Consider the following 26,255-nt stretch of genomic DNA (forward strand, 5'->3'; position numbering starts at 1 on the left):
AGTGGCTGGACTGGGGAAGGGCTTGAGGCATATCCCTTCATGCAACAAAGAACACCTTCTTTTTCCACTGTCCGTTGGTCCTCATAATTAGCAAGATGGACATCAAATGGAGTAGCTCCTGCTAAACACCATTTCCCTATTAAAAACAACCTAGACTCTTGACAGAGGCTCCAGCAAGCTCCGGAGGGCAGGCCTCGTGTGGCCTTCTTTCTCTGACAAAAGCCACGCTCTCACAGTATCAGATGTGGGACCCTACATTCCCTCTCCCCACCCTCACTGCCTAGAGCTGTTCTCAGCAGCAAAGCTGAGATTGGAAGGATTTCTGTGTGACTTCAGGACATAGGCAGAATCTGGATCCACATGGTTTAATGCTATTCTGTGCTTGCCTGGAGGACTAAAACAACAGGTGACACAAGACAGTAACAGGCCCATCTGTAATGCTCTGGAGTCAGCCTTCCAAGCTTGGGAAATGCCCTCCTCACCCTCCTTCTTGCATGTCCCAGGATGCCACTGGAACCCATGCACTCCTCTGTAGGTCCTTGTTTCTGAGCAATGAAAGATGTGATGTGGAACTCACCTGGCCCTGGCCTACAGTTACACCAGAACAGCCCTGGAAGTAAATGTGGCAGACATCAAAAACTTTTCTGGCTCCTATGTGGCCAGGAGAATGCTTTGTCTTTACCCTCCCAGAATCAGGCAGGCTTCCTGCCTCAGTTCTTTGAGGGCAGGTTGTGGTTTACCCCACGCCTAGTACGGGAGAGCATGACCATGACAGGTGCTCAGCACTGAGGCCCTTTGCTGCCTCAGTTCCAGTGCATGGCCTCCGTGGTACCATGTTAACCTGACGTCTGCGGCGATGAGCTCGGCTGTCCCGGCAGCTTGCTTCCCTTCGTGTGGCTAGCTGGCAGTGTGAGAAGCCAATCTACCCATCCTACACAGTCTATTTTTAATCACCGTAGCCTCCACACTATGACATTTGATTCTACAGAACGATTTCTAGACGGCACCGAGAGCTAGATATATGAAGTTGGGACTGACAGGAGTATACTCATCCCTGGGCAACACTCCCCAGCGGCAAGGCAAAGCTTCCTAACCTGGGGTCCCTCACACTTTTCTTTTTCAGGAGTGCTATTCCCAGAAACCACCAGGCTCTCTCCCTTCCTTTGTCCAGGTAGCAATCATCCAATAAGGAAGTTGATTAACACGCTTTCTTGCCTGTTGTGTCTTTTCTTTGTTAGCATATAATACTCAACCTGTGTCCTCTGTCGGGCACGTACAGTACCTAGAATGGAACCTGGCACACAGTAGCTACTTAATGAACATGCATATGATGACTCTACAGTGTGGCTGTGTACGGAGTGTCTCATACTCCTTTTCATGGTGCTAGAGTGAGCTGCTTGGGGGTGACTGTCTCAGGTTCCCTTCCCTTTCCGTCTGAGTTCCAGCCTCAAAAGCCCCTGCCGCAGTCTGTCTATTCCCGCTGTCATCTGTCCTTAACACCACCCAGTTGGTGACCTTACCATGCACACACTGTGTGCTCCCAGAATACATGGAGAGTGCTGCCCTCCTCAGACCGCCAGGGTCATTCTGGAAGCCCCTCCACCATTCCGCTTCACCGTCCGGGCCTTTTGGCTCTGTTTCTTCTCCTCAGCCATGACTTTTATCCAGGCTCCCAACAATATTCTGCTAGACTTTCTGCTGACCGGCCTTCTTCCTGCCTACTCCACAGCGTGTGCAGTAGCCAGTGGGAGCCTTTAAATCAGGCCTCCAATGGCCACTTCTATGTGAGAACCCCCGGCTCATTTTCCTTTGCCTTCAGTATAAAGATCAAAATCTTTAACATGGCTGCATCCGCAAGCAGGAGAGCGAGTCAGCCCTCCTGTTAGTGCCAGGTGCACTAACACAGTTGTGTAGGTTGTTCACTACTGAGATGCCTCCGCTCCCCTCAGATCACGCCCCTCAGCCATCAACCTCAGAGTTAAAGTCTGGGGCAGTGGGTAGGCGCGCATACATAGTGCATACCTGTGCAAGCTCTACTCGGGCCCTGGAGTGTGCTGTCCAGCTGTGTGATGTCAAGCTCTTGTCACTGGTAAGAAGCAGCTCTGTCCAGTTTTACCTCAACTGGGTCCCTGCCTATCTACACTCACCCATGCTGGCTGTCCCTTCATTAACCTCAGCTTAGCTCTCAGTTCCTCTGTTTCTTGCTTAAGGAGTCTCTGACCTCTGACTCTAGATCAGGTCCTGCCTTAGTTAGGGTCTCACTACTGTGAACAGACACCATGACCAAGACAACTCTTATAAGAACAACATTTGATTGGGCTGGCTTACAGGTTCAGAGGTTCAGTCCAGTATCATCCTGGCAGGAGTGTGGCAGCATCCAGGCAGGCATGGTGCAGGAGGAGCTGAGAGTTCAGCATCTCCATCTGAGTGTATCCAGGAGAAATCTGATCTTCTGCACTGGGTAGAGCTTCAAAGCCCACCCCCACAGTGACACACTTCCTCCAACAAAGCCACACCTCCTAATAGTGCCTCTCCCTGGGCCAAGTGTTTTCAAACCACCACAGGCTCCTATATGCTGTATTCCATTCAGAATATCTTAGAGTAGTGGTTTCAACCTTCCCAGTGCTGTGACCTTTTAATACAGTTCCTCATCTATGGGGACCCCCAACTAGAAAAGTAATTTTCATTGCTACTTCATATCTGTAACTTTGCTACTGTCATGACTCAATGTAAATATCTGTGTTTTCTGATGGTCTTAGGTGACCCCTGTGAAAGGGTCATTTGATGTGCAAATGGGTTTGAGAGCCTCTGTCATACACCTTTCCTTCATGGCCTTAGTTATATGTGATTATTTGGTTAACAGCTCTTCCTACCCACAGGGGAAAAGGACTAGGATCAGTCTATGTCCTTGCACACAGAAAGTGTGCAAGCTAAAGAGACAATGGGGGTGGAGCTAAAGAGACAATGATGCCGAAATAAATGACAAGACAGGCATTATGGAGACATTGGTGTTGTGTGGATACATGTGCACCCCGGTGTGAGTGTCTTCTGTAAGCAGAAGTATGGTGACAGGAACTTCTATTCTGTCCTGGGCATTCATGTCTCTTATACAAGCTCATTTCCTTTATGTACAAGTGTTGAGGTTTGGTCTTTGACTGTGTGTTGTAATGCTAAGTACAGGCCTCCATGACCCGGTTGCCCCAGAGGCAAGAGAGTCTTCATGTAGACCCAAGTGAGCTACGTGACTTTGGCCCCAAGTTACTTCTGGTTGGTAAATAAAGATGCCGACAGCCAATAGCTGGGCAGAAGAGACATAGGAGGGGTTAGAGTTCCTGGGCTTGGGGGGTCAGGAGAGGATCATGAGGAGGAGAAGAAGATAGAAGAGGAAGAGAAATTCACCATGAGTCAGAAAAACATGGCCTCGAGGACTGGCCAATTGGAGTTAAGAGCAGCCCAGATGAAACATTGTAAAAAATAACTCCTGGTTAGCCATAGGAAAGTAGATTCTAATAGCATAGGGAGTAGATATAGGCCCAGCTCTTATGCCCTTTAAGCCTTATTGTAAATAAGAAAAGTTGTGTATCTTTCATCTGGGAACTGAATGATCAAACATACAGACCTAGAGTAATTTTTATTGTGTTTACAACGTTTTGCCTGCACGTATGCCTGCATGCCTGAAGAGGGCACCAGATCTCATTACTGGTGGTTGTGAGCCACCATGTGGTTGCTGGGAATTGAACTCAGGACCTCTAAAAGAGCAGACAGTGCTCTTAACCTCTGAGCCATCTCTCCAGCCCCAAGATCTAGAGTAATTATCCTCTTTTGGCCGACTTCTGTGATGTCTGCCTCCAGAGTACATTTTTGGAAAGGTGTGTTCACATAAGGTGGAGCCTGGAGGTCTTACTGACATCACCAGCCCCTGACCAGAAGACAAAAGCCCATGTTTAACCACAAGCAGAAAGTGTGTGTTATGGGACAGTAAGCTTTGCATGGCAGTGGGCTATCTCAGTCCCTGGTTCCTTTCATTCGCTTGGTGTGGCAGGCAGTGACTGCTTTGAAGTGAATGGGCTGGTGGCAGCCAGGTCTGTAGTCTGAACCCTAATGCATGACCCCTTCTGCACCCGCATACAGGCCCTGTGTTGTCGGCAAACCACTGAGAATGCCCACCTGCCTCTTGCTTTCATCTTCTGAAACCTACAGCGAACCAGATAACGGGAGGCCAGGGATTTCGGTTGCCACCACAGGAGGCCCTCAAGATGAAGCCCCACTGCCATAGTCAGCCAGACAGAGCCTCTGACACTCAGCTGCTCCCAACTCAGCTCAGGGGTTTCTTTAAGGCTGGAGGATTAATCCTGGAAAGGCCTCCTGAGGGCTTTGATACTGCTGGAAGTTGCATGGCAGCTAGGACACAGTGAATCTTGGGAAGGGGTTGGGGTTGCCCACTCAGTCCAGAGATAGGCTCTGGACTGTGGTATGGAGGATGCCTGGTTTGCTCTCAGACCCATCATCCGAGACTTCCTCCTTGTCCCCAGGCCTTTCCCATGCCTCACTGCCCAAGGCAATGCATTCAGCATTCTAGACAGCCTCTCTTCCATCCACATGGGACATCTGGTTGAACCCCTAAGTCTTCAGGGTCTGCGTGTGCTTGATTGTGTGCCTTTTCTGGGTGGGAGATGAATATGGGAGGTGACAGTATCCCTTTCTTCACCCTACCTGTCAACTTAAGTCCAGCTCACACACCTTTACCACCACCACCCCAAGGCCACTGCCATGGGCAGATTCACAATCAGACCCTATATCTATCACCTGTCTTACTGTCTTAGCTGTGGGCTGAAGCTAGTACAAGACCATCTCAACCCTAATAGGATCTCGACCCTGGGAAGGGGAAGGTTAGGTATTCTATCATTTCTGCCAGGCCTGGAGGGGCAGGAAGAGGACAGGGAGCAGAGCACAGAGGCAGGTGACCATTTGCATTCTGGGAGTTTGTCGATGCTGTTGGGGATGCCAACCAAACCTCTACCACATTAGCTATGCTAAAGGGAAGAAGCCAGTCCTAGGAGGACAAACACTGTGGATTCCACTCGTAGGAGGTCCCGGGAGTGGTCAAGTCCCTAGATGTTGAAGGCGGAAGGTTGTCTCCTGCACCACTCATGCCCAGGAACCCAAAAGACTGCTGATAGGTAAGGGGGGCTTATGCCATGGCTCCAGCATTGGTTCAGGGCTCCTCCTAAAACTCATTCACAAGTTGCTTCTAAGTCAACAGAGAGATACACAGTGACTTCAATGGAGAGCCTGCATTGTTTGGGCCTGAGCCCAGGTCCCACTGCAAGAGCAAGGTAGCCTTTCTCTCTATGGGACCTAGGCTGTAAGGGTATTAACACACGGCGAGCCTCAGCAGAAGCTTCAGAGACTTTTGGGGCACTGGGGAGAGTACAGTAGGGGCAAGTTCCAAAGGTCTCTGGACAGTCAACGGGATGCGCCGTGTCTACCCACTGACCTGGTTACAGGTGTTAATGTCCACTCCATTGCGCAGGTGATCCAGAGCCTTGTCCAGGTTTCCTGAGCGTGCAGCCCGCAGAAAGCTGGTAGCAGCATCGGCCTGCAGAGGCAAACGACAAGCTGTGAGTGTCCCATATTGGCAAAGACTTTACCATCCTGTGTGCACACAACACCCCCAGTTATAGCTTGGGTTTCCTTTGGGTATGTTCACGCATGGTCATTCTTGCAAGGACTGAGGAAAAACCACCTTGGAGAGCCATCCCAAACCAGTTCCAATGTGGAACCCTCAACACAGCTTGTTCAGGCTGCCTCCGAGCTGCAGAGCCCTCCATGTCCCCTCCCCACACCCTCCCTCCACCATCTCTACTGTTAGGTATTGAACCGAGAGCCTCACACATGCTAGGCAAGCACTCTACCAACTGAGCCCCAGCACCCCACGCCCACTTTTTTCTTTTTTAATTTTGAGACAGAGTCTCACTAAGTTTCCCAGCCTGGCCTCAAACTCTCTGTAGCCCAGGTTTACCCTATCTTCCTATCTCAGCCTCTCAAGTTACTGGGACTGCAGGCCCATAGCTCCAGGCATGGCCTGTTCCTGTATGATTAGCATATCATACAGGTTCCGGTGCCAAAGACTCAGCAACACAGGCACAAAAGCCAGTGTGAGTTTTATGACTTTAGAAATAAGCGTGTGTGGATGTTATTCTCCTGCCAAAACCGTAAGTGGCAGGTCCCACTGTGGTCTCCATTTTACAGAAGTCACCAAAGAATGGAGAGTCGAGGAGCCTGTGTACGGTCACACGTGAGGTAAGATGTACATACAGCCGAACTCCAAAGTTGGCAACATGGCTCTGAAATCTTAGGTTCATTTTTAAAGATGTATTTATTTCTATATTTTTAGTATTTTGCTTAGGTAGATGTAAGTGGAACTGGACCATTGTAAGCCACCATGTGGGTGCCGGAAACCAAACCTGGGTTCTCTGGAAGAGCAATCTCTTAACCTCTGAGAGATCTCTCCAGTCCCAAATCCTGGGCCCTTGCAAGCAGCTACCTACCACAGTTCTTTGTCCCTTCCTTGCCTGCCATTTGGTCACCTGCCACAAGTACCCCAAGCCCTGCTTGTACAACTGCTGTCCGAAGCACTGGTTTGCATTAAAGATGAATGTCAGCCAGGGAGTGAGAGTCAGGACAACAGGAGACAGTGTTCCTGCAGACAGGGTGGTGGGCACAGAGGACTGGAGGGCGGAAAGGGCTCCTGACTGAAAGCTGGAATAGGGAGAAGCCTTTCTTGTACCCTCGAGGTGCTCCTGAGGATTGGCACAAAGCACTTAGCACACAGAGCACACCAGAGTATGCTCAACATGGGAGGGTGGCCATGCAGTAGTGGCCTATGTGGGGCCTCCAAAGACGCCAACGCCCTTATCCCCACAGTCCATCCCCACGACGTCCTCCTTTGCAAAGAGTCTGTACAGAAGTCAAAAACTTGTTGTTCCTAGGATGAGATCAGCCTAGATTCCTTAGGCCAGCCCTCAATCCAGAACTCGGTGTCCTTAGGAAAGACAGATGAAGTGGCGCACCCAGAGGAGAGAAGCAGAGAGGGGGACTGAGCCACGAGACAGGTGGCCTTGAAGAGGACAGAACACAGTAAAGCTTCTCTTGTAGATGGAGCATGGCCCCATTTCTGCTTCATTTAGATGTTTGGTTACCCTGCCTGGTAGGGGACAATCTCCTCTTGTTTTGAGTCATCTAGTTTGTGGTGAGTTGGTATCGTGGCTGCAGAAAACCAATACACATTAGCGGTCAGGTTCCCTAAACTAGGAAGAGTTTCGGTCCATGACCACCAATCTCAGATACTGCTAAACAGTCCCACACTAACCTCTCCCCCGACAAAGGGTCTCTGTGCCGCCGTCCATAGCAAGCACACGCTGTAGTGGGAACCGGTCGTGAGTACCGGAACCTTCCCTCAAAGCCTGTCTTCCTCAGGTTTAAGTTCCAGTTATGTAAAATTGAAGCTCAGCCCTGAGGCTGCCCACTAATGTGTGAGGCATGCTCCTTTTCCTGCCCCGTCACGTCAGGAGGCTCTCTTCTCTCCTTTCCTGTGTCCTGAGGCATTTCTGCGCCACGGCTACAGTCCTGCACCTGATTACTCTCTGGACTCCAAGGTTCTGTCTCACTCTGATCCGTGGGTCCATCTTGTTTGCCTTCAAGGTCCTGCTGGGCGCCTCTGCTACAGGACCCAGTCTAATTAGAACACTAAGAATTTTGTATCTTTACATCTAGAAATATCAGGAAAGGAGCTTGACTTTAGATTGCAAGATTCTTTAAAAACAATGTATCCTTTTCTAGTTTTAACTGTTTGCTTCTCGGAGCAGGTACTAAACCCTTTGAACACTTTAAAGTGTTATCTGACTGGAAGGCCAGCTTCTTCGGCAGGGCACTGGGGACGGAGACCTGTCTACAGGCTCTCTGTGCTCAGCCCAATCAGAATCACAGCTTCTCCCTCAGATGACAGTTAAGACTGCTGACTCAGAAGAGCTTTCTGAACCCAGCTAGAGGGAAAACACATTATTTCCTAAGCAGAAGAGTGTTAAAGAGGCCCTCTTTCCACCAATGAGCTGGTTTAATTTTTTTTTATAGCACAATAATAGGACTTAGGATAAAAACCTGAGAGCGTAGAGATAAAAATAGAAGCAATCTCAGATACCGTTTCTCGTTCAAAGCCCCAGTGATAGGAAGGAATACGACAGACAAGCAGGTGAGCAGGAGCCAGTCCACAGTAGAGTGGTTAGAGGCTTTCTGCAGCTTCGAGAGCAAAACCAGGACAATTCCAACAGCAGGCACTGGGCCAAGTGCACGGCCAAGCGCACAGCGGCTGGGGATGGAAGCTGAGACTTGCACACACCCGAGGCAAGTGTTCTACCATTAGCCACAGTCTGAAAGGTGGGCGTAATCGTCACCCCATTTTAGAACTGGTTCCCCTGAGGACTGGAGAGGTGAAGACTCCCCAGTTCTGCAGCTCAGTATCAGTCTAGGAAGGTGCACACGGCTAAGGCCTATGATGCCAGTGTGTTCTCAGTGGTATTTTATTTTATGTTATTTCTTTTTACCTGACTATCCATTCAGGCAATTTTGCCAAGTATAAGGCAGGTAAGGGTGCAGTCTAATTTGGGTAGGTCCCACAGGTCCCATCTCTGACTCTGTGTCAAGGCCATGTAGGCCTCGAAAGAAATCCAGTCCTTTTTTATTTTTCCTTTTTCTTTTTGTCATAGATGATGAAACTATGAACATAAAAGGAATGGCTAATGCCACCTGAGTAGTCAGAAGCCAGGTCCAGGTGAGGCTGTGCCCTTTTGCCGTTTGCCTCTCAAAAGGATACAGGACACAGTCAGGACACAGCAGCATTCTTGGGGTGAATGATGTCACTCCCACTGGCTACTATGTGCCACACCCACTAATTCTACAATAAATTTACTGAGGTTTTATTTTAAGTCTGGTATCATGTTGGGAGCTGGGGATGGGGGCTAAAACAGGAGAGGGAGAAAGGGAAAGACTTGGAATACAATGGTGACATAGCAGGAACTCACAGCTTCACTCCACCACCATTCATGGAACCTCCTAGAGGGCAGATGACACCCGGGCTGCAGAGTATACAGCATACACGACTCATCTCCACTGTCTTGTTCTTCTAACCCCCCCCCCTTACCGTCCATCTGTCTAGTTCAGCTCCATCTGAACTCCCTGTGCCTGGTGTGCACAAGCACAGTCTAAATGCTTTAACAGGGAAACGGAGTCAGAAGAACCCGACGCCTTCCATTAGAAACACTGACCCGAGTAAAACACAAACTAGGAAAACAAGTAGCAACATACTATTCATGTCCCTGGGCTATGGTTAACTAGAACAAAGTTGCTGGCCTTCCTGAAGTCCATCCATCCCCTGCCAGGTAGCCTCAGGAGGCTGCTGTGTGAGAGGAGGCTGGGCTGGGGTCCCCGGAGAAGGCCTGCCTGTTCTCTGTCACTCAAGCACAAATCTTTACCTCCTCAGTTAGGTATGGAAGAAGCACACTTACCGGTGCCCTATTCTGGTTACAGTGCCTTTGTCCCTTCTTCATGTCTTCATCTCCCTTCCCTCCTCCCCAGCCTCTGTGTGTGTGTGTGTGTGTGTGTGTGTGTGTGTGTGTGTTGGAATAGAGCATTTTCTTATGTCTTCAGCCCATATCCCTTCTATTTAACCCATGTGCTATCTCTGAACTTCCTTTCAACACAAGTACTCTTGTTACCTTTCAAGCACTCAACATCAATTGATTGATTTGCTCCTCCCAGGGATTCCTTGAGGTGGGGGAGTGTTGTTCGCTCTCTCTTTTCACCAGATGACGTGACTAGCTCACAAAGTTGAGTAACTCTCCAGACACACAGCTAGCAGTGACTGGCCAGGGTTTGAATCTCATGAATTTCCAGCGCATCTTTCTAACCACCTGCTATCATTTTCAAATATCCCTAGGGTTCCTGTCAAGTTCAGCTGTAGCTAGAAGACATTTACTTGCCTCCAGAGGTTGTGTACACATTGGAAGGAAGGACGTAGAAGAGGAAGAAAGGGGATGGAATTGTTGCTGGGACTCAGGTTAGGGAGAATCATAAGACAGGGTAAACCCTGGTTCCCTGGAATACTCAGAGTATCAAATTTGTACTTCTGGAGGGTTGGAGCAATGGCCCAGGACAAGTGGTGTTCTGGGAGGGGGCCTCTGGGAACATGATAATAAACGTCAGTATTCCTGTAACTCTGAGTGTGGTTCCAAACTCACAGCAGGCAAGACAATGTTTCACTTCACACTAGCAGGAGAACAGGGAGGTCTCCTGGTCACCCCTCCTTTAGGGTCTGAGCCTGCCTGAGTCAGGCAGAGCCTAACTTCCCCAATCACATCTTGAGTATCCAGTTCCCCTCTGCAAAGATGCATGGAAATGAATCTGGCCAGAATGCTGTTTCTTTGGCAAAGCCATCGAGGGAACTTCAGGAAAGACGATCTCCTGGATGGGTGGGAGTCAGGTGGGTGGGTGGCTCACCCAGCTGCTCCGTGGTAGAGTTTCATCTAGCATGTGCGAGGTCCTGGGTTCCACTCACGCAGCATAAGTGCAAAGTAAGCTGGACACCCAGGCCTATGTCAGGCCTCACAACAAAGTACAGTGTCCCAGCGTTGATGCAGCCCTGGCTCTTACTCTTTGTATTATGAAGAAATGGAAGAGAGCCCCCTGGTCACCACGAGGCCTATGATTTCTATCCAGAAAACTGAGATGTCAAAGAACCCTAAACAGACCACAACTGGATACAATGAAATGAAAATCAAAGATACTGTTGAAGAATCTGCCCTGTGAGTAGGAGCCCTGGGTTCCCCTGCAGGGACCCATCTTGCTTTGGAGGCTATGGGGTACAGGTGTGTGCAAAGCTGGGTGGGTCCCCATGTGGAAGATCTGCCTATCCATTCCCAGTCCTGCTTTCCCACTTGATGTCCTGTGCCTCTTCAAGTTTCCAGACACTAGTTTTCCCATTGTTAAAACAAGAATAAGGCAGAGCAGGGCTCTGACATGCACAGATCGCTTTTCTGTGCCTCATTCATTTCTGCTTCCTAAGGGACCTCGGGGACTAGGGGGTTTCTAAGGACTTGAGGGTCAGGCTAGCTGGTGCTCCGGACAGGGTCGACAGTGCCTGTGCAGCTGAACCCATAGGACCCTGACCCTGTTCCCCAGTGAGGGGTAACGCGCCCCAGTACAGCTGCCCCCTGGCCCCAGCCAGCTTCAGGTCATGCCCGCGGGCGGCTCCCGGGCCCAGCCGAGGCTGGCCGCAGCCTCCAGGCCTGAGGAATTTTCCTCTGGATTCCGCGGAGCCGCGGCGTGAGGCAGCAGAAGGGCAGACCCGGCGCGTCCCCGCTCAGGACCCGCCACCCCAGACCCGGAAAGTTGGCACGCGCATTCCCCGCCCCCCTTCCCGTCCCCGCCTCCCGCCCGGCACTCACCGCGGGGTCTGACCCCGACCTGCGCGGCCGCTCTGCCATCGCCCGGCGCCCGCTGACACCGGAGCTCCCTCGGTGTTATCTGCTGGGCGGCGCGGGGCGCTCGGGCAACTTACGAGGCATCTGGCTAAAAATACAGCCGCCCCCCGCCCCCCTCCGCGCGCGCCTGCTCCGGCGCCCGACCCTGAGCGCGCCGCTAACGCCACCGGGTCATTTTCACTCCATTATCGCGCCAGGCGGGAAAGAGCCACGACCCCCCGGGGGCAGGCCCCGCCGCTGAGTCCCGCAGGCCACCGAGCTGCAGGTGCGCCGCTGAAGCCGGGCACATGTGGCAATGCGACCGAGAAGCTCCGAGCTGCAAAGCGCGCAGTGTCTCGGCTGCCAGGGAGCCCGCAGCAGGCCAGCGTGAGCTCAGCAAAGTCTGTTTGTGCCCCGTGGATAATTTGTATATTTCCAGCTCTTCCATCATATCCGAGACTCCGGATTGCATAGCTTATTCCAGAGGCTGTGCCAGAGTCTCAGTGAACGAAGCTGAGGAGTTAGGGACAGGCGTGTTGTTACTACTGCCTCCCTTTCTCCTCCCTTAGGTGGCCTGGTTGAAATGCTACTCCAGGCTGTGGACCTGGAGGGGTCATTTCAGGCACAGATGTCACAAGCATGTCGGGAGCTGGTGTAGTGTTGGAAGTGACACCAGCAACTACCCCAAGCAAGGCCAACTCTGATGAGAAATGGTCAGAGAAAGCTGCTCAGGGAGACATGATGCAAGTTCTTGCTTTCTTCAAATGACAGGCTACGCCACACAAATACTGTCTTACCAACCCTGCTGTCGGACCGGTCCAGCTACGTCTTATGAAGAATGAGAATGCAGGACAACTGTTAACTAAAGGACGTTCTCTCACTTGCCCTCAGTCACCTGTGAGATGAATGGGCAATGCTGAGCTCAGAGAGTCACAGTGAGGCCCCAGCGCACCACCAGTAAACAGAAGGTCCAAGGCCCAAGCTGAACTGAGTCGAGATCCTTCCATGAATAGCTCTGTTGAAATTCCCAAGGACACTGCTGTGCTTGAGAAATGGCTCAGTGGATAAAGCCCAAGTAAAACTATGACAACCAGAGTTTAGACCCCCATAACATATACAAATGCCAAACAGACATGGTGACCTCATGTATCCCAGAACTTGAGGTTCAGAGTCAGGGGATGCCTAGGGAAAGCTGGCTAACCACACTCTCTGGAATTTGCTGGCAAGCTCTGTGAGAAACTCTACCTCAACAAATAAAGTCAAGGAAGACACCTGACTTATATGCTTCCACACACATGGGTCCACACAGCTAGCATACCCACATACATTTACATCCACACGCAAACACATACATACACTAACACACATACATGCAAAATAAAAACGTGTGCGGTGTCAGGAGGACCAAGGTGATGATGGCCAGAAGACCGTGGAGCAGTCTAAAGTGTTCATCAAAGAAGTGCTATGAATTCTGGGTGAGAGCTGTCCAACTAAACAGTGTACTCATGAAGCCAGCTCAGGAACGTCCCAGCTTTCCAGGACCCCAGCACCATGGAAGGCTGAATGTGAAGACAGACCTGTTCTACAAGACCTCGAAAAATGCCTGCACTGCTGTACCAAGGTGTGGAGGTTAGTGTCTCTTCCCTTCTGCCCCACTGTGCATGCTATAGATTTCTTGCCTGGGTGTCTCTGCACAGAGAATGTCAATTAATAAGTCATGGTTACTGGAACAGCCTCGATTGCAACCCAGCAGAGCATCCCAGGGGATAACAAACTCCTCTTTCAACATTAATATTTAGAGAGAGAGCGTGCCCTACCCAAATGGAAGATAAGTAGTATTTTGTCTTTTACTTCCCAAACACCATGTGGCTGGCAGAAAGAACTGACAGGCTATTTTCAAGCTGTTTGAAGTGTGACTAACTTCGTAGGATCTGTATATTTAAAATACACAATTGGGTGAGTTTTTATGTTAGCACACCTCTAGGATACCATCACCATAGTGAAAATAAGAAACATACGGTCACCTCCAATATTTCCTGTGTCCCCTAGGTATTCAGTCTCTGCCTCCTGCCTGCTGGTCTACGTTCTTTCTGTTTATCTTTTCTTTAGACATCATAGCAGATAGGTGGAAATACTTCACTGGGGTTTTAATTTGCATTTTCTTTAATAACTAATAACACCTTTTCAGGTGCACATCTGTCACCCATGTATCTTTTTAAGCAATGCATTTGTTCATGTTTTTTTTTTTGCTCATTTTAAACTGAATTGTTTCTCTTTTTATTCAAATTCTCTGTGTGTCTCTCTCTGTCTCTGTCTCTCTGTTTGTCTCTGTCTCTGTGTCTCTGTCTGTCTGACTCTCTCTCTGTGTGTGTGTACATGTGAATTGTGCTAGGAATCAAACCTAGTGTCCTTTTCCAAGCATGCTAGCCTCACACCACAAGTGAATTATAAGGCTCCACTGTTGAAAGGCTGGACTGCTGTGTTCTATATTCCTTACTCTTTCTCTATATGACTAGAACATAGCTGGGCTAATTTTCAAGGCTGACATTATAGTCCATTCACTCATCTTCAGGATGTTATATGTCATGGGATGAAAGGGATGCAGAAAGGATCAGGCTGGACAGAACATTCCAGCTGCAAGGAGACAATCCAGCTCACAATCATAGAGTGTCTCCGTCAGAGCTACCATTGCAGGGGAAGCTAGTTTGCTATGGAAGTGACAATGGAAGCTGCTAGACTTCCAAGCTTCCCTTTGAGCACTGGGGACTCAGCCATTGTTTTTCTACAATGAACTTTCCCCTCTATCCACCATCGTTACTACACACTTAGATCACATATATGGTCTTGCTCTTTCTCTTCTCCCATGTTTACCCTACATCAAGATGTTACACTTTCAGAAGCTCAAACCTACTGTGCCCAGAATAGCTTCTTACAACATCTATGGGACTCTTCCCCACCCACAGCCCAGCACTGGTGGGCTGAGGTATAGGCAGGAGCGGCTGGCAGAAAGACCCCAGGCTCCTTTTATCCCATACGTTCACAGGCTCTGCAGTGTCCCCAAGCTTGCCAAACTCCTTCCAGTCTTTCTGCTGTCCCCTCACCTTAGAAGCACAATGGAGAACTGGGGTCCCAGCTGCAGAGCTGAGTCACTTGAAATTATGTCAGGAGACTACATGAGAGGAGAAGAAACTGGCTAACCTTCGTAGCACACCCTCTATGTCAGCACATAAGAGCCTGAGGTTGGACATTAGTGAATTTCAGGCCAGTCTAGTCTACATGGGGAGACCTTGTCTCAATGGGGGGAGGGGCAATTGGTAGCTTGATGAAGTGGGAAGTTCCCAGAGTGGTGGGAACCTTGGACATTTATAGACTTTGCCTGCCCTCCCTCAACACCCAAAGGGCTGTTCATTCTTCAGCTCTTCTTAAACTTGGAAGAACACTTATTTATTTATTTATTTATTTATTTAAGTTCTAAGCTTATCATACCTCCAGGACGCTGAGGAACAGAGTGAGATTTGTTGACTAATCTGGTATGCAAGATGGCTCTTCCATAACATGACATCAGAGCCCTGAGCTGGGGTAAAGGCAGAATCCCTACCGTACTGGCCCTGCTATAACTTTCCCATTGAGATGACAAGACTTGGAACTCACTTAATGGCAATAGAAAGTCTGCTTTCCTGGGTGGCGTAACACCCTCTCTGGGAGCAAGGTTGAGCTGTGATGTTCCCACAAGAGCAGCTGCATTTCTGTACATTGCCTTCCACATCAGAGAAACAGGAACAATTCTGCCTACCCACCTAAGGGTCATGTAGGTGATATATGAAGGTGCCCAGGACACCCTGATATGTAATAGGTACTCAGTCAGTGAGAGCTGAAACACCTTTTCTCTTTCTATCTTCTCCCCAACCAATGTTTTGTTCTAAACCTACCTCCCAGAGGTCTGGAGTGTTTCTGATCTACCCTGGACAAATCGAGGCCTAAAAACAGGAGCACCTGCCCCCTAAGGGTCTCCAGATCTCTGAGCTTTGCAGGCATTGTCTTCCATTTGCCATTTTCCACACAGACAAAACAGTTCTCAAGATGCAGCTACAAAGACGTGGTACCTCCAGCCATGTCTAAAGGTTCCTTATAGCATCCTCCTGACCATCCACCAGAACAGCTTTGATCTGGTCTCTCTTCTCTATCACTTCTGCCTGTCACCCACACGGGGAGTCACCCTGGCTTCTAAGGACTCTGGGTATCATTGATAAGGGTGTGCCTGAGGTACTCCACCCTTTACTGAGAAAGGCAGGAGGTTTATCGCCCTTAGGAACCATGAGTGGACCACCCAGTGGAGTGTGTGAGGCACCACCAGGAGTGTCCCTTCGGGGAAAATGTTATTCTTCCCCTTTGTAACTGCCAAGGCCACTCCCGGAAGGATCTTTCTGAAATGTTCCAGAAAACATTGACGGCTTTGTTCTGTTTGAGTGGCTGAGGGTTCAGTGGTGTAGTCTGTGCTTGGTGTGGATGACACCCTCAGCAAAATAAATAGGTGAATAAATGTTATATTGAACCACATAAGAAACACTACCTAACAGCCATGTGGCGCCTTCTGAGCATATTCACATAAGGACTGCAGAGAAGTGGAGAAGCCCTGGTTGTTCCTCTTTAACAGTCTGAGGTGAGCTCCCAGTAGCTAATTGGACAGCCCTGGGTACCCAGCACCCCCCTGAGTGAACCGATGGCAAGTGTGGGGACTATTTAGGGAGGTGACCAGGGCTGGGTATCAGGTCCCACAGCATTGGCACGGGTGTCTGTCATGTTCCTTTTAAGAGAGTTAGATACCTTGGAGTCTATTTTTAAACTCATAGGAGAAAACGCAGCATGGATTCCATGGGGGCCCTTGGCAAACTAGAAACAGTTATGGCGGGGGCAGGGGTGGCAGCGTGTGACTGAATCTAGGACTCTCTCCTTGCATACACATGGAGGTCTCCTTATCCCTGGGATCAGATACTAACACAGGATGGCTTGAGCTGCAGGCCGACTGTTTGGCACAGCCTTGTTGGAATCTGAGTCTGAATGAGCCTGTAAGTTGGACACAGAGTGTACGCTGGCTCTTCCAGTACTGAGCTTTGGTTTCTGTTTTGTTTGTTGATACCTCTGAGTCCTATTGTGAAAAAAAAAAATCCATGTTTTTTTTTTAATACCTATCAAACATCATATGTTCTGGAACACTTGCCCTTTCTAGCACTGCAGAGACTCCAACCAAGAATTTGCCAGTAGCATACAAACCAAGTGTGACCTCTCTGATGGCCACTGTATTCAGTGCCTGGAAAACCCAGTCCTTAGGCTGAAGAGGAGAGGCCAGGAGATTGGACCAAGTAGCAGGTCTGCAGGAGACAGAATTATCTTCCCAATATTGAGCCATAAACAGGCTCCAGGGTCACTGTGGCTCACCAAAATGCCAGACGAGGAGCACCGAGTGTTTTCTGTACAAAAGCAGATCAGAACTTTAATGTCCCTTTCTCCTTTTGGTTAAAGAGGGAACTGGAATTCCTAAAGAAGGGCATGTCTTGAGCTAGTAAATATTTCCTATGGGGCCACCAGAGGCGAAGAAGGAGTGAGCTTCCCACAGACCTACTCACATGGGAACTCATAGGGTCCGGCATGGTGGCTGCACCCACCTCGAGATGAGCAGGACCAAACTGAGTCCCAGATCAACCAGATGAGAGCTCTGCCAGGCTTGGCCAAAACAACAGATGTGAGTCTCAGCATTATGCCGCCACACACCGGAGACACCATCCATGGGAGCTGAGCCAGAATCTCAATGAATTTAATCCTTTCCCATCTTCAAATGAGCCATATCTGTGAAAAACAATCCACTCTGAAGCTGGTAGACTAAGCTGCTCACTGGTATGTGAGAGGTTACGGTGCCTGTTAGGGCATCTTTAGAACCACTGTTTTCTAAGGTGGTGATGTGATACCTGCTTCCCATCCAAGAGCTCTGGGCCATGCGTCCAGAAAGAACCATATTCCGGTCTTCGCCTCTCTGGCTCTTCATACTCTCTGTAAGATACAGGGCCAAGTCCAGGCCCACAGGGGGCATTTTGTTTCTCAACTGTCAGGACAGTGAAGCACTCAGTTCTCCCATAGCTCCTACCTCTTGTTAAGGAGAGAAAATGTGGGGATGGTGGAAAGTGTGTAATTCTTTTAAAGTTTGTTTGAGATGAGGTCTCTCACAATTACCCAGACTGTTCTTGAGTTCACAGGAACCATCCTGTTTCAACCTCCAGAGTGCTTTAATCTCTCTCTCTCCCTCTCTCTCTCTCTCTCTCTCTCTCTCTCTCTCTCTCACACACACACACACACACACACACACAGATTGCCTGGTCATAACTATGATTCTAAGAGCATCACCATTTTTGAGGGCAGTGGACAGGCCATGTAGCTCTGCTTGTCTTCTGTGGGCAGAGCTGTCTGCGTGTGCAGCTGACATTCAGAACAAACCCAACTGCAGGGAACTGAAATGGTCTTAGAGCCATGTGTGAGCTGTTTTGCCAGGGTGGTCCCATTTACTAAACTGTCTCTGGTGATTCTAAAGATTAAAGACACTTTCCCTACAGCCTGCTACTGTGGAGAAATTGCAACAGGACACTTGCTAGTTAGTTACCACACTAACGACACTTGCTAGTTAGTTACCACGCTAACTACACTTGCTAGATAGTTACCGAGCTAACAGAAACTTTCTTAAGGTACTAAAAAGTCTTGACTACTGTGGTTCCTGAAGAAAGCCCAAGGATGTTCAGGCAACTCTACTGGTAACACTCACCTAGGGCAAGTCAGGCCCTTCCTTAGAAATGCAAATCTGCCCTAGAGGGACAGTCTTGTGGGGCAGGCAGGGCCAACCAGTGACCCACTTAGGCCTCTCCTATACCAGAACAAGTCCTCTTAGAGACAAGAGATGATGAATGGCCCACTGCCAGGCACAATGATTGCTGCCTACAGCTGCCAGGAGGGGCCTGTGCCCTGAAGTTTGCCATTAGGAAAGGGGCCCTGAGGACCATGACTTGGATGCCTTCCACAGCGTTGGCCAATGATAACTCCCCTTAGTGATGAGGAGATGTAGATAAAGGAGCAGGAAGGAGAAGGCTTTGCAAATAATAGCTGAAGTATATGAGCCAGACACTGTTCAAAGCGCTTTAGATGTCATAACATGCTTAACCCTCTGCCTCCCCTGGGTGTCTACTATTACCTTCCCCTGTTCTACACAAGCTCACCGGAGACACTTTAAGCAACTTGCTCCCAAATCACACAGGGTGATGCGGGGTCTGGGCTTGGCCCTTTTAGAGGGGCTGACAGTATTATTAGACAAGGTGACAAAAGTGAATTTTAGGATTGCACAGGAAGAAGTGCTAAAGTATCATCACTGAGGGGTCCTTAGTCATAAAGACCCCAGGCCCTGATATTTACCCATCCAAAGTGGACTATTGATGTCATTGTCCACAGAAAGTAGGGTCCCCAGGATTTAGTGACAGGCCACTGACCAGAAGATGTGCTTTTCAAAAAACAGTGGGAAAACAGTCTTGCAACAGTGAACTTGCTTTAACCCTGTCTAATACTCTCACTGAGCTCACTGGATACAGAAGGCAATTCTTGCTTTAGCCACACCATCCCAGTCAGGAGGAAGGGGGTCTCCAAGGCAGCGCTCAGCCCATCCTGCGGGTCCCGTGTCCCCACATAGGAAGTGTTGGTTACTTGTCTCATTGCTGGTGCAAAATACCTGGCAAAGGCAATGTAAGGAATTGTTCTAATTTAGAGCTGGTGGAGACATGTTTCATCATAGCAGGGCAGGCCCAGGGGCTGGAAGAAGAAGGGGACAGCTAGTCCCACTGTTCCAACAGTCACAGAGCAGAGAATGACAAAGCTCGGCTCCTTTTCTCTATGCACTCCAAAGATCCAGGTCATGAACCTGGGGCTCCCCCACTTTAACCTAACCTAGGTAATCCCTATGGGTATGCCTGGGGGCTAATCTGATCTGGATAATCCCTTGCAAACATCCCTAAAGATCACCAGCTAGGTGACTTATATTCTATTACATCATCAGTCTGGATTAGCCATTCCATATGATGACCAAAGGGACCCACAAGATAGATCACTTTTCTTCCAGCTAGATCAGGGGCTGATCTACTGGCTATATGCTGAGTTCTGAGGTTTCTTCTCTCTGCCTACCACCAAAGCATTGTAAAGCACAACTCAAGTTAAACCACCAGTCTGTGTAGATCAGCTCAGACCACCATATCTCTGCCTCATTTCTTTTCAGGTGCCACACGTAATATTGTGTATGGGCCTCATCATTCTTAATGATTATAAGGAGACCATTCCTTTCCTATTTAATTTTTGCGTGTATTCTTGCTGACTCCTCTTTTGACTATCTTTTACTGCAGTGCTAATATCTCCCTTTTAATAGTTATTCAAATAAAAGACAAACACTTGGCCACAGCGAACATCACTCCACCCTGCTCCCCTGCAGAAGGCTGCCTCCCACAGTGGGAGATGCCCCCTCCCCCAAGGTCCATCCAGATACCTCTAACCAACACAACGACAAAGCAAGTCTGGATGGCCCCTCCCACTTCAAACACCGTCTTTTGCCAGTGTCAGGAGTGAGTAACCTCTTTTGGAGCTGGAAGATCACATAGATCCCAAAACCTTACTACTGCCATGCTTTTGGTTACCGCCCCACCCTCCAAAAGACCCAATTGCTAAAGACACTGAATCCCTGAGTTGCAGAACGTGGAGAAAGGAAGCTGGTACTGACCAGAAAGCTTCACCCCTCTGGCTATCTTTGATAGTGCTAGAGGGTGCTGTATGCATGTTCCTAGAGGAGAAAGATGGGGCCAAGAAACTGGAGCTAGACAGGTCATAGACTCTAAGGGAAAAGTCCAGAATTTATTCTGTATACACACACTGGTTTGTCCTTATTGGAGAAGCTGCTGCCCATAGATAATTAAGGACAGAGACCCATGACTAGTCAAGGTGCAGAGACTAGGAGACCACAGAATGCTCAGCTCTAAGTGGAGCCTCTGCATCACAACCTTCCTTCCCAAGGCTCAGGGATAATCACCAAAGAGCAGACAGAATGATTGTGGACAACTATAAGAAAACTGTTTTGTTTGTTTGTTTAATATGGCAGGACAGTTGTACAGGCATGTGAACTCACATTGGTTGTGGTGACATTCACAAGACCTGTCCATGTTCATGCCATACAAAAGAAAGAAGCTGCAGTTTTAGGATGAGAAGTCAGCAGGTAGAGCCAAGTCTATGTTGTATGCATGATGTCAAATGTCCTACAGATGTGGACATCTGGGCTGTAGATGCCTAGGAAACTTAGAAACTCTGGGAAGCAAAGATGAGAAGCCAGGGCATCTAACTGGGATCAAGCTGGAAGTCAGTTTTAGGAGACTATTCCATCGGCAGTTTGGCATGCTCAGTATTGTGGCACTGTGTCCAGGACACTTCCGGTGTTCCCACAGGCAGCGCAAACATCCTTCAGGTTTCCTCTGGGGATTGGCCTGAGCACAGCCAATCAGAAAACAGACCAAGTTCACCTCTTCTAGATTTTTTTTTTTAACCAACATCCTCCAGTTATTTCCTCTTCTACTCCAACTGAATTCATAAATAGGACAGCATGTCTCAAAGGCCTGTAGGAGTTTGCTGCGTTAACCTGAGTGACTCAGGACAGAGCAACCACTCTTTTTCCTCCCCCTCATAGATGAGGCATCTCCTTTGCTGGAGAGGGGATAGCGCTTAGTGGATCCCGGTGGATGTCACTGAGGGTGATGAGGTAATGCTTTTCCTGAGTCTGAAGCTCCTCGAAGAAGCTCTCTCCACCAGGAGTTGCTCATTCATGTCCTTGGATAGATGGACGTGTTTAGCTTGTTAGTGTAGAAAGCTTGTAGTGTGGCTCAACAATTTCAGACTATGTGGCTCAACAATTTCAGACTATGGCTCAAAAGTTGACTGAATAGGGTAGGGCTCCATTGCTTAGGAGACAGAGGTAAGGAATGGAGGCTAAAGGTTGGGGGTGAAGAATGGTAAAAAGAAGGGAGAGATGAGGACACAAGTGCGGGCCTGGGATGCTGCAGAATGAAGGCTAGCAGTGGGACCGGGGAGTAGAGCAGGGTATGAATGAGGAGGTGGCAATTGGCAGTTGGGTCTCGGAAGTACAGTGAGAAGAGTAGAACGCTACCAGCCTCGCTGTTCTTTCTGTGGGAAAATGTGTTTGGACTTTACTAAAGGAATTACTTAGAGGGATAGGCAGATGCTCACTTGTACAAACTCCCAATCGTCTTTACTAGAGTCTCCCTTTGGAAGGCTGCAACGAAAAGAGGATCTACTGGAGAAGAAGGCAAGTTTCTCTGAGGCTGGGACATCCCGACCCCCACATCACCCACCCTCTCCCAGGTCCCTTAATCTCCTGTCTTCTTAAATCCTCGTAAAGTCTGAAAATACCAGGAGTCTTGACTAGTAGCCTTTTGTGTTAACTGTGTTGTGACTCCAAGTGATAGCTCTTGAATACTATATGAACCTATTCTCCTGGCCTAGCAGAACTGTGCAATCAGGCAACTTGGCCCCACACCCCAGGGTGTCAAGTGCCATGGAAGAGACCTCTGTAGGCCTTTGGGTCTCAGGATATCCAAGCTCAATTCTCACTCTCCTCCCCACAGATGCTCAAGTTGCTGAACCATACACTCCTCAATTTCCAACCCCCCAAACTGTTACCTCATGTAGAATTGACTCAGCCCTGTGTTCAGCAAGCCTATTCCTTGAATATCTGTGATCCCACCCGAGCCCTAGGTAGTTTGTGATTTTGGGAGGGATGGGGTAAAACCATGTCAGGTGATCTTGGGGAATCAATGTCTACATATTGGAAGACCTATTACACTGAATTATTTTTTTATCTCATCTTATACTTTAATCACCTATACAAATAGGAGTAGCCAAAACACAAGTCTGGATCCCAAATTAAAGAGTTCTACCATCCTCAGCTTATGAAATTTGGTGTTTCATTGACTTGATTGTTCGACCCCACCTAATCAGCCATCAAACAAACAAAACAAAACAACAACAACAACCAACCATGTAGGTCTATCTTTTTCCTGTACCTACAGAGTGCAGGCATTTTCAAAATATCCACACTGGAAAAGCATCTTTGCTCATCTCAAATCCCTTTCACTTGACTGAAAGATTCCCCCATATCCACAGAGAGCTATTAAATCAACCATGTGTGAACTACTGAAGTCCTGCTGGCCCAGGGGGAGAAATAAGACTTTTGACTAAGCCAGTTCTCCACAGAGGAGACTCTGGTAACTGCACACAGCAAGTGTTGTTAGTTGGGCCATCCTACCAAAATTCTAGAGCTGTCTACCTGGTAATGAATAGAAGGGGGAAATGCTACAGAGGTCACTGGGGACCCACCCTCTCTCCCGTCCACTGACAATCTGGGAGCATATCCCTTCCCGAGATTAATCTCATCGTTGGAAAGTGCTCTCTCTCTCAGAGTTGGAATCCACTCTGGTCATACACTGGGCACAGCACAGCTGAGTCTGTTCCTACTGAGGCAGCACAGGAAGAATGGATTCCAGCTGTGGGAATCTATTCTTCTTTCCCTGCGTGATTCCAGACTCTTCCCTTGCTAACTACCTGCTTGCATTCCTGCCTCAGAGAGTATGGGCCTTCTGTGACAGAACCTGAACACCATTCTGAGGCTGTGTTTCCCAAAAATGTGCTCCCAGGAACAACCTGCATCGACACCCACTCTGACCTGGGAGGCATGCTGGAAGAGTAGATGGAGAAACCCATGAGTCAGCTGAGCATTCTAACCCTCAACTGGAGTCATTAGGACATTCGCACCCATGTTTTCCTGACAGGGAACTCCTGCAGGCTGCTCTAACCTCCTTGTTCACCACAGTTCCACTCACACCCCCAGGCTACCTGGCCCCAAAGAGTCAATAGAATACAAGAAAATTCCACAGTCTCTACTTCATTTAGGAAATGCCCTGGTTAAGGCAGGGCATCCTGTAGGAGTCTTTTTGGTTGACCTTACAATAAGTCCCAGAAAGCATTGTACGTATGATCTCCATTTCTTTTTTCTGTGAGGTCCATGGCACGAGTACATTTGACCACCCCAGCACGTTTACATGATAGATAACTGCCACTGTGCTCACTGGCAAGTAGGAAAAGTGGAACAAAAAGATGTCATTTTCAGGTACTTTTAGCATGAGAATGATCCGAATACAGTGGGAGCATTCTCTGTGCTTCCCCAGTGCTTTGGGTATAACATCTACAATTGGGAACTAACCACTTCCAGGGGCCCCATGGTGACACTTGGGCAGATTGAGGAAGCACAATGTCATACAGCTGTGTACACTGTCATACATCTACATGCTTGTGGAGGAGTTTGGGGTTCGATTTTTGGAAGCAGAGATAACTTCTCTACTCAGTGGCTCGAATAACATTTTTTTTTGGTAGGAATAAAAATATGGTCGATGTGGACGAAGGTCTCAAAGGCAGCCACCTGCATCCTATGAAGGGTCATAACTCCCACCCTTGGAGCCAGTGCCTGGTGTTCCAACTCCGTGGAGTCCCAGCGGAAAACCGCCACATGGAGGACAGCCCTTGGCCAACCCTGCTTGTCCTCTAGGGTCCCTGCTTTCCTGGCAGTATGCCCAGTGGAATACTTGGGAAGAATCCAAGCCTGGGGACCCCATTACAAAACCATTCTTCAGCAGTGAGTAAACAAGCCAATGGTTCTGCACCTCCGACTCCTTATCTATCAAGTGCAATGATTTGTGGGGGGCCACACCTGTGCAGGTATAGACCACAGGCTGCCCAAGGACCCAGGGAGCATTTTCCATTCCTCACAAACTTAGTGTCATATTCCTGTTGATGCTGCCTAACCTCTGTCCTTCACCCCTTCTCCGCTGGACTCCCTGCTTCCCCACGTTCCCACCTCCCCTCCTGCTGCCCCCCACGCTGGTCTAGGCTGTTACCTGCCCACAGCCAGGATCCTGTTCTGATTTTATCTCACATTTAAAGAAGTTAAATTTTGTTTATTCATTTGTTTATTTATCCCTTGTATGATTATGTGAGGGTGACGGATACGTGTGAGCCACAGTGCACGTGGATGTTAGAGAACAGCTTGTGTGAGTCCACACTCTCTTTTTACCATGCAGGAGATCAAACTCATGTCATCAGGCTTGGTGGAAACCACCTTCCTATCTGGTCAGTGCCCTTTCCTCTCAGTTTTTGACACAATGCACTTACAAATCCTGGACTGGAATTAAACTGTTGGCAATCTTCCTGTATCAACCTTCCAAGTGTTGGGGTGACAGTATTACTATAAATGCCATTAGATCTAACTTTCTGTTTGCTGGGGACCCCCTACTGCTCACTGTTGCCCTGGCATCAAACAAATACCCTGAAGAGCCAAGTTAGGCCCCTTGTGGATCCTATGCTTACCTTAAATGTATGGCTCTTCTTTCTGGACCCTGAGCTCCTCTGACATCCTATGGTCCAGAGTCTTTCTTTCTCCTCATTCTCCAGCACCAATGCCAAATCTGTCCTTACAGCAATTCAGGGCAACTCTCTTCTCGGATTTCCCACAGCCCTCCCTCTTGCAAAGATCCCCCTCTTTTGAAACTCCAAAGATGGCCCCATCTGAATTCTGGTCCTCTCTCTGCATTTGGGTGGCTGCCTCAGCTCTACTGGAAGCTCTCAATGTTTTGGGAGCCTCCATTACAGGTTACTTCAAAGCTGCCTCTCCATGGGCCTTCCCTATCCCAGAATGCCCTGCAGTTGCTTATCAGGCATAAAAGGCAAGATATTCAGGACAGTGAGTGAGGACCTGAGCCAAGAACTCAGTGCTGTTATGGAGGCCTGGGTGAGTGGCAGGAAGGGGAACCCCAGGAAATCCCTGCATGTTGCCCCACATCCCTGAAAGGACTGTGTAGAGAGAAAGCTTACTAAAATGGGGTGTTCTGAAGGCAGACCCCTACCCCCACCCAGTAGTCAGTAATGGCTATGAGCCCAGTGCTGTTAAACAAACAAACAAACACGATTAGCTCCAATAAGCAAAGCCAAGACATGAGCCACAATTTAAGGCTGGCCCAAGCATTGCTTGCTGTCCAAACATCCTGTATATTAAACGCTGGAGATCAAGTTCCCAGTGCCCAAGCCTCAAATGAGTGAAGGACAGAACAGGACTCAGCTCTGTTGGCTGTCTCCACTAAAGAAAATGTCACATTGTGCCTGACACACCCGGTGCAGTTGTGCCTGACACACCCAGTGTGATCTGCTAACACTGGATACTGCTGTGGGAGACAGTGGCAGGTGCCCAGGTCTATGTTTCATGTGGCAGGGGTTGCGGGGGCGGGGGGGGGTGGGAATGGGACCAAGAATGTTGAAAGTGAAGTGAGTGTTCAAAACCAAAACAAACAATCCCAGTGGATGGTGGAAATCCAACCACTCTCCTTGATTCACCACCCTTATCAGAAGCTGCTTTTACAGAAGCAGAGAAATACTGGAGCTCCGGCAGAAGGCTTCCTTCCTTCTTTCCTTCCTTCCTTCCTTCCTTCCTTCCTTCCTTCCTTCCTTCCTTTCTTTCTTCCTTCCTTCCTTCCTTCCTTCCTTTCTTTCTTCCTTCCTTCCTTCCTTCCTTCCTTTCTTCCTTTCTTTCTTTCTTTTGTCTCTTTCTATTTTGTT

General features: G+C 48.8%; 1 protein-coding gene across 1 annotated transcript in view; it reads right to left on the bottom strand.

Moving 5' to 3' along the window:
* Window positions 1-11,719, bottom strand: part of ANK1 (ankyrin 1) — a 90,382-nt gene extending 78,663 nt beyond the window's left edge. The window contains exons 1-2 of the mRNA XM_080929002.1: window positions 11,502-11,719; window positions 5,498-5,599 (exon numbers count right to left, since the gene is read on the bottom strand). Coding sequence (XP_080785128.1) covers window positions 5,498-5,599; window positions 11,502-11,540 — 141 coding nt within the window. The 5' untranslated portion in view covers window positions 11,541-11,719. The remainder of the gene's footprint in view (window positions 1-5,497; window positions 5,600-11,501) is intronic.
* Window positions 11,720-26,255: the final 14,536 nt, after the last annotated feature.

This window comes from Micromys minutus (assembly GCF_963924665.1).
Source record: "Micromys minutus genome assembly, chromosome: 14".
In the NCBI taxonomy this organism is placed as follows: Eukaryota; Metazoa; Chordata; class Mammalia; order Rodentia; family Muridae; genus Micromys; species Micromys minutus.